This window comes from Apium graveolens, chromosome 9 (genome assembly GCF_009905375.1).
Source record: "Apium graveolens cultivar Ventura chromosome 9, ASM990537v1, whole genome shotgun sequence".
Classification (NCBI taxonomy): Eukaryota; Viridiplantae; Streptophyta; class Magnoliopsida; order Apiales; family Apiaceae; genus Apium; species Apium graveolens.
Genome location: NC_133655.1, coordinates 146,962,608 through 146,970,474, shown reverse-complemented (window position 1 = coordinate 146,970,474; position 7,867 = coordinate 146,962,608). Strand labels below are relative to the sequence as shown.

Genomic DNA, 7,867 nt, shown 5'->3' with positions numbered 1-7,867 from the left:
ACGAAGCATATTCAGCTGAGATATCACTTTACAAAAGAGTTGATAAGCAATGGTATTTTGTCCTTGAAGAAAATCCTCGGTTCAAAGAATCCTGCAGATATGTTGACTAATGTGGTTACGAATGAAAAATTAAACATTTGCGTAGCTTCAACTGGCCTTCAGAATTGATTCATGAGAAGGCGCTGCGCTGGTTAGAGTTATTGATTGAAGTATTGATTTTACTAGATTTACAAGAGTGAAGTGAAGATGTGGTCAGACTCCAAGTGGGAGATAGTTGGGTTTGTGGAGTTCATTAATTAAACCGATGAAAATAAACTATTCAGATTCAGATTAGTTTATGGTTTAGTATACTTTTCAGATTTGGACTATAATTTGATTTAGGCCTATTTGTTTCTCTTATAAATACTCATGTAATTGTAAAATCATAACACAACAAATTGTGAAAGATCAATACAAAATTAGTACGACTTGTGGAGTAGAAATTTTCGGATCACGTAAATTATTATCTTGTGTAATTATCATTTATTTTTTTATTCTTATTTATTTGCTTTGGGCTTTATTTTCATTGATGTACTCAACGATACTATCCCGCTCTTCAAAAGAAAATGTTAGTAGTAATAGTTTCAAGGAATGGTTAAACTTTTAATTGTGCTATGCATTTGTTTTGCATGGAATTAATAGTCTATAACTCGTATACTACTGTTGTTTTATGGTTAAATTTATAGAAAACAATAGCTTAATTGGTTTCTCTGGTAGTTGCTCCAAAATCATTAGTCATATATGTAAAGCGTTTTATCTTACTGCTATGCGAGCAAGATATATTGGTTTCATTGAAATTAGAGTGACACGGATTTGTGTCAAAATCCGAATTCTTCTCAACCCTAATGAACAATGTTAAACTAATCAAACGGAAGACTAAAACATCCCTACTCACTAATGTTAAACTATAGTTTGTCAAAACTAATGTTAAACTATATATTACTGTACTTGTACAACTATTGTATATTGTTTCACATCTTAGATGCAAATGATACATTATATGCATGTCCTCCTTGCTATTAAGTTGCACATGTCCAGTGTCCAAAATCTGCAAGACATTCTCTCTACATATACTCTCATATTGAAGCACACATGTACTCCTGTCTGTGTTGACAAATATCAGATAAGAAATAAGTATCAAGCCCTTCAAACAGCAAAGACTAATATGGTTGGCATAATATGAAAAGCTGGAAAAAACCTCAAATAATAGCTTTGGGTTGGATTTGCTCGACGTCAAAAACCTCAAACATTAAGCGCCTTACATCTGGTTTCCCGTATATAGTGTATGAGAGACCATGAATAGCTTGTTGAACAGAAGTTGTAGCAGGATTTCTAAGTCTGCGGTTGTGCTCATACGAGTCTTGTACCTCATCACTGTAAATGATATAGCGGTGAAGATTCTTTTCCCTCAAATACCTCCCACAGAATTTGTTCATAAGAAGGCGCCGATGCTTTTCCTGTAACCATCTCCCTGGAGCATCCAGATGCTTCATAAGCAACCTCTCAGCCATAACAAGATCCTGCATAATATGAGCATGTTACAAAATGATTTAAAAGCCACATGTGTTTAAGTTACTTGCTAAATCTTCCTTTTACTTATTCAGCGTCAAATAGTTTTTTTTTTCAATCTAAACTGTGTCGTCTTTAAACTGAGAAGAACCTTTTAATATGGCGCATGCATAAAACTTCTTACCTGGATTTTTTGGCCGACATATTCAAGTCTCTCATAGCAAAAGCGCGGATGCTCAAACTTGTGTTTTGACGGGTGCAAGAAAGACAACTGTAAATTTAATTTTTTGAAAAAAAATTAAAGAAAGAAACATTAATATAACTATAGACAGAGACTGCTTATATAATGAATTTTACATATTTATAATGAATTTGAGAGATACTATGTTGTAAGATATTGAAGAAGATATAAGTTTTGGGAACATGAAGTAGTTTGCGAAATCAAGCTGTCAAGTAAAAATCTAACAAGCGAAGATTGAACATATCAACTTTACAGAGTGAATAACATAGTTATACACCTCTCTCATATGTCAACTTGATCGAACTTTCCATGTTTACTATTTTCCTTGCATCTAATTACTGTATATGTACTGTGGTAATTACTGTATATGTACTGTGGAGACGTGGTTATGCAATGAAACGCTCTTTCAATATATGTATATATATATTTACACATAGCTTAAATTTCCAGCAAAGGGGATCAGTAATATATATAACAAAGAACATTGAAGAGAGGTCACGGAAAAGATTACCTGTAATCCAAGTCCAAGTTCAATGTTTCTGGCTTCCGTAATTTCTGGAATTCTATCCTTCATTGCAAGAGGATAGCGCAGTTTTTCCATAACATGGGGTCGGCTATCATAATCCCATATATTTCCTCGAAATCTATGCATTCCTGGTGGAATACATGCTCGAAAAAGTCTTGGGTGTGCAAAAAGAGCATCTTCAGGAGGCTGTACTACATGTAAAACAGAATGAATAAATACACAAGGCAGATGCAAAATTAATTCTCACCATATTTGAATGCAAACCCCTTGACTAGCTCAAACTTTTAAGTTAAAAGTTCTACATACTCTAAATCTAAGATCATTTGTGCTGAATGCAGATAGATGTTGTATATAATGATTTAAAGGTGAATATGGTAGTAGGCAGTATCTAGCATCAAGTATGCAACAGGTGTAAAAAGTTTTAAGAGGGATAGACACTAAGTCAGTATTAATCCCCATGCAGAATTATACAACTACAATAGAATTGCATTCTTGCGTGTGATCCAGTATTATATTAAACAAGGAAGGTTAGTTGCAAGAGCAAAATGCTTCACGGCATTTTTTGAACTTTCGAACTTATATGTAATGTTAATCGGACAGAAAATTTACAAGAATCTTGCGGGAGTGATAAGTTCTAGTAACTGCTTTTTGGTTTATAATTAAAAAAAGGTGACTAGTGACTACAGAGTGATTGCACATTAACCTGATTCTATGATGTAAAAGAGTATAAAGCTATATATGCAAAGTGAGCAATTAAAGAAGACCTTGCCTTGTATGTAGCAACATCTTGCCAACTAATTTTTTTTGCTTCAAATTCTACGGAGACATAGTCCACATCTTCAAGTTGTCTCCTTAATTTAGGCTGGCACTCTTCATCTTCTGGATCCATTCCAAACACTTCAAATAGAACGCGGTAAACTTCCGGCATGCCAAAACACAAATATATAGCCCCAAATAATGCCCAAAATACAGATCTGTCCACATAAAACAACAAATTTGATGGGAGACATGTCACAATGTTTTTTCAGCTTTAAAATAAACGTCACAACAAGGTCTTACAAAAATCAAGCAAATGGTAAATCAAATCTGATGTTGTGTTGTCAGATAACAAGATACCAACTTGAAAGAAAACTTGTGAGATGGTAAATCGCAATGCTTCATTTAGATATACAAAAAATATAGCTCGCAAGCCTTGGTCATTTGCCTCTATACTTCAAAGCTAAGTAAAATTTATAACATACAAAAGACAACCGGATGGAAGAAGGACAAATTTAACTTGAACAATCCAAATATCAATCAGTATCTGTGGCTTGTGTCATAAATATCATTACACCCTTGTACCTCGTGTACATGCACACATTTCTTGGAAATTTTGGTAAAAAATCAAAATTTGCTGTATAATTCATCTTCAATCATTCATATTTCATGATTGAGGTGGTTCATTCCTTTCCCAATGGTAGGTTATCATCATTCTATGTGGTCCTTACACCCCTGCTTCATAATAAGCACAATGTCTTCGTAGTATTTTTTGTTATGGAATTTCAGTCCAGGAAGAGCAGTTATGCTCCTTTAAGTTGCTTAATGATCAATGGGTTCAACGTCTAAACCCAAGTGTCCTATGCAATAAACTTGATATCCTAAGTCCTAACATGTTCACTAGTTTCATGAGAATACTTTTTTCAAGCTGCTCAAGCATAATACTTTACAGCAATAATCAGTATAAGCTTCCCCAAGGACCTCCACAAGAATTAAAAATATTAAACTACCACCAAAATGGAAATAATAATGGCTGACTGACAGATAAAAGTTATAAAACAGTGTTAATCTCAAGAACAAATTGATCCAAATGTCTTTCAGCTTATCCACTTTTTTTTGTTGGTACATTATCTTCTTCCTTTTCAATAAAAAAATAATTATAATGGCAGGTGTTTGCTACCTGGACTGTATATATACACAAATTTTATACAAGCCCTATATGATCAAACAAAAATGTAACATTGATTGGTTATGCTGTAAGTGTAAATACAGATTGTAATGATGCAGAATTACTGCAGAAGAAACACACACACACACGGATATGCTAATTTAAGATTTAAAAGACGAAGTCTTCGTGTCCAATTTACAGCATTATCACGTGCACATAAGATTCATGAACTAGTAGAAGTACAGAGCTTTCCACATTGCAGAACCACCTAGGATATAATCAAATAAGAATGCACATGTTTCTTCTTTGTGCCGAACACAGGTTCTTTTATACTAAATTTTCGATGTAAGTTTCCGGTTCTACTCTGTGTACTTTTTCTTTCTAATAACTAAGCTTTTTTTCCTTCTAAAAACTAAGCCACAGACAGAAATCAAGGGTGTCCTGTCAAATGCTGCATAGAGTGAAGAAATAATCTGTACATGATAGATTTGCTTAAGAAAATGGATTCGCCTATCCCAAGGTCAAGTAATCAGCGAGGGATACAGAAAGGTTAACAAATAAACAGCACAGGCACAACGAAGACTGTTTGCATGAAGTTATAAGCACGAAACTTGTATTTAGCTACATGGCCAGATGCACTTCCATCATGACATTCGTCAATATCTTAATGGCACACTTTTCACATTTTTCAATTATAACTTTTCCGATGCTAGTAGGGGTGTGCAACGGTCGGTTTGGTCGGTTTTTTACGATCAAATCGGACCAGACCATATATAACGGTTTTACAGAATATCAAACTGGACCAGACCGCCGTTTGAAATTTCGGACCAGACCAGATCGCGATTTAACGGTTCGGTCCGGTCGGTAACGGTTTGAAACCTAACTAAATACATAAATATAAAATTTATTATTTTTTTTAAAATTTAGAATACAAATATTACATGTAAAATACTAATTTGAAGATATTGATTATAAAATAAATATATAAAGTATAAAATAAACTCAAGTAATATATACATATACACACATAAAAATGGTATATAATTATAATAAATATATAAATATATATTGAAACGGTCCGGTTCGACCATAACGGTCCGATTTGGAGATGAAAACCAGGTCGAACCGTAAAATAAGGGTTTTTATTCATACTAAACCTAGACCAAGGCGAACCGCCGAAAAAATTGAAAAAGGCGGTTTGGTCGGTTTGGTCCGGTCCGGTTCGGTCGGTTTGACTTTTTTTTTTGCTCACCCCTGGATGCTACCTTCCATAATTTGCAGTTCATACATTGTTCAGTTTTTGCTTCACTTATTAGCTCACATCTGACTCACATATGTATTTAATAAGTTGGATATAAATTACACAATCATCCAAACTAATAGCAACAACTGATAATATAGTAATGTTGTAACTTACTTTACTGGTGGTTCCCGATCTTTCCTTACTAGCCTATCCATATTATCGAATGGAAACACCAAATTCTGCAAGCTAGCAGCTTTAATCCACTTGGGAAGATATCTCTTCCCAATCAGAGCATACACTCGTTCCCTCATTGGACCAGGTGACTCCCTTGGATACCTCTGCAAGAAAAACTCAGCCAATCCCAGTTCAAGCACATATTGTCCCAAAAACCACAACCTCGAATGTGCAGACCTTATGTGCCTGGCATTAGTCCTCTCACAATGCGGATGCTGGAAAGCCAAATACAACAAAGTATCAAATTGTTTAGCTGGATTATCATCACCATAAGTATCAGACGGCTCTAAAGGGTACCCAAGTGCTTGTTTAGCCTCAAGTAAGTACTCATCAATCCAAGTTTTATCGGCATTGTTAAGTCGAGTCGAGGGCAAACAAGAACTCAACAAAGGGAATGATTTAAGCGACAATTGAGGGCTATTTAAAAACCTTTCAGCTAATCTTTTATCATCAAGTGGGGGTTTAAGTATAAATCTTTTAGGGGGTACTTTTCTTTTTGGAGAAACAGTCTTTTTTCTCTCTGTGAGTTCTTTAAGAAGCCTTTGAGGGCTATTTTGGGGTAGTTCTTGAGGGTTCACTGCAACTGCAAAAAGATGAAATTTTGATGAAGAGGGGTTGATAAAGTTTGGATTTTTTAAGTGGGTTTGGGGTGGAAATGGTGAAAATGAGGAGGAAAATGAGAAATCAGGTGTTTGATGGTTAGCTAGAGGCTTGAAAGGTGAAGAAAGCTCCATTTTAGTAGACCAAAATACACACACACACACTAGATGATACTATTATGTACTAAGTGACAGTCTGACACTAAAAATGTATATGGAACACAAATAATCTTGTGAATGACATTAAAAATGAAAAAAGAAATGTACACACTTGTATTGATGCAGATCGTAAATTGGGCCTTGTTTTGGGCTAATCTTGCAATAAGCTGGGCCAAAAGAAATTAATTTCAAACTTTTCTTTTAGGAAATTTAGGTTGAGGTCAGGTTACAAGTCCCAGTTTGGCTTAACCCCACACCCTTTATTTATGAACTCAGTATATATATTTTTTCTTATTCAAGGACATATGTTCTTGGTTATATATTCGTTAACATTTGGGTCCTTTGTTAGACTGACTAGTCATTCAAGCGATATATTTTCAATATAAATGGTTGGCCACTTGGCTATAGCAAATTTCATTTGCACCACACATGAGGTCTGAGGTAAGGTCACTTATCACTACCTTAACTAATATATCATGTTACACATATTTATTAAGGATATATCATATCATGATCACGTCACATTTAAAAGAATGATTTTTTAATCCTGCATATATTTTCTTATATGGTTCTGGTAAATGTAGTCATTAGCCTTATGTGTACAATGTATATATGTATTGTATTGTCTACGAAGTCTGAACCTCCATTGACATTCAAATTATTCACTAGCCTGTAGACTGCAATTTCTTCGGTTACTTCTATTTCTATATATATAAGGTCGGGTTTCATGTAGAGCAAAATTTAAGGCGAGGGTCGTGCTCTATGCTGAACACATTTGAACACTAGAACAATAAAAATAATTGTTCAGCACATCACATTATTGTTCTGCACTTTTTTAAGAATGTAGAAAAGTAGCTCTCATGATAAATATTTTGTCATCCAAATTAATGCCAATATATATAGAGATATATTATCATTTTAACAAGTATGTTCAGTAACCTAGCAGGGAACTCGATTGCAGATTACTTCAAATTCATTTGCTAACAAGTAAGCATATGGAAAAAAAATTCCAGGGAAGATCAATATTATGCGAACTCTTGGTATCATTATTACCTCAACAATGTTAAAGAACCAGTCGTTCTAAAATCTCAAGATGTTATAGGAAGGCACAACCAGGTCTATATTCTGACAAACATTACAACTTTCTATAAATTTCAATTCTATGAAAAGTTATTTTTTTACATTATTATGGTATGGATGAAACAGTATAATACCTTGAGCTGAGCAATTATGTTGTTTTGTTTTGGGGCCAGCAATCAAGATATGCAGGGTACTCATCCTGTATTCTTGGGCCATGGCTAGCAACTATTCTTGGCAGCACTAATTTATTAAGAACATACATATAAATTTCATAATAGGTACAGCCCTTCTATTACATTTCTGTTATTATCGA

General features: G+C 34.3%; 1 protein-coding gene across 2 annotated transcripts; it reads right to left on the bottom strand.

The window, feature by feature from the left end:
- Positions 1-779: 779 nt before the first annotated feature.
- On the bottom strand, positions 780-6,543 carry LOC141684741 (ribonuclease III domain-containing protein RNC1, chloroplastic-like). Of its 2 annotated transcripts, XM_074489843.1 has the most exons (6): positions 5,657-6,540; positions 3,085-3,289; positions 2,301-2,501; positions 1,733-1,819; positions 1,238-1,559; positions 782-1,143 (listed from the first exon to the last, which is right to left on the bottom strand). In XM_074489843.1, exons 1-5 carry the CDS (start codon positions 6,448-6,450, stop codon positions 1,239-1,241), a joined length of 1,608 nt encoding a protein of 535 aa, XP_074345944.1. In that variant the 5' UTR covers positions 6,451-6,540; the 3' UTR covers positions 782-1,143; position 1,238. The 2 variants fall into 2 exon arrangements, with proteins under 2 accessions (XP_074345945.1, XP_074345944.1); XM_074489844.1 differs by lacking the exon at positions 1,733-1,819 and having other exon boundaries at positions 780-1,559; positions 5,657-6,543.
- Between the last annotated feature and the right edge of the window lie 1,324 nt (positions 6,544-7,867).

Coding starts and splice junctions, on each gene's coding strand:
- LOC141684741 (XM_074489843.1), bottom strand. CDS start 6,450: ATGGAGCTTTCTTCACCTTTCAAGCCTCTAGCTAACCATCAAACACCT. Junction 2,502..3,084: donor AAGATGTTGCTACATACAAG/GCAAGGTCTTCT, acceptor CATGTAGTACAG/CCTCCTGAAGATGCTCTTTT. Junction 1,560..1,732: donor ATGTCGGCCAAAAAATCCAG/GTAAGAAGTTTT, acceptor CATATTATGCAG/GATCTTGTTATGGCTGAGAG.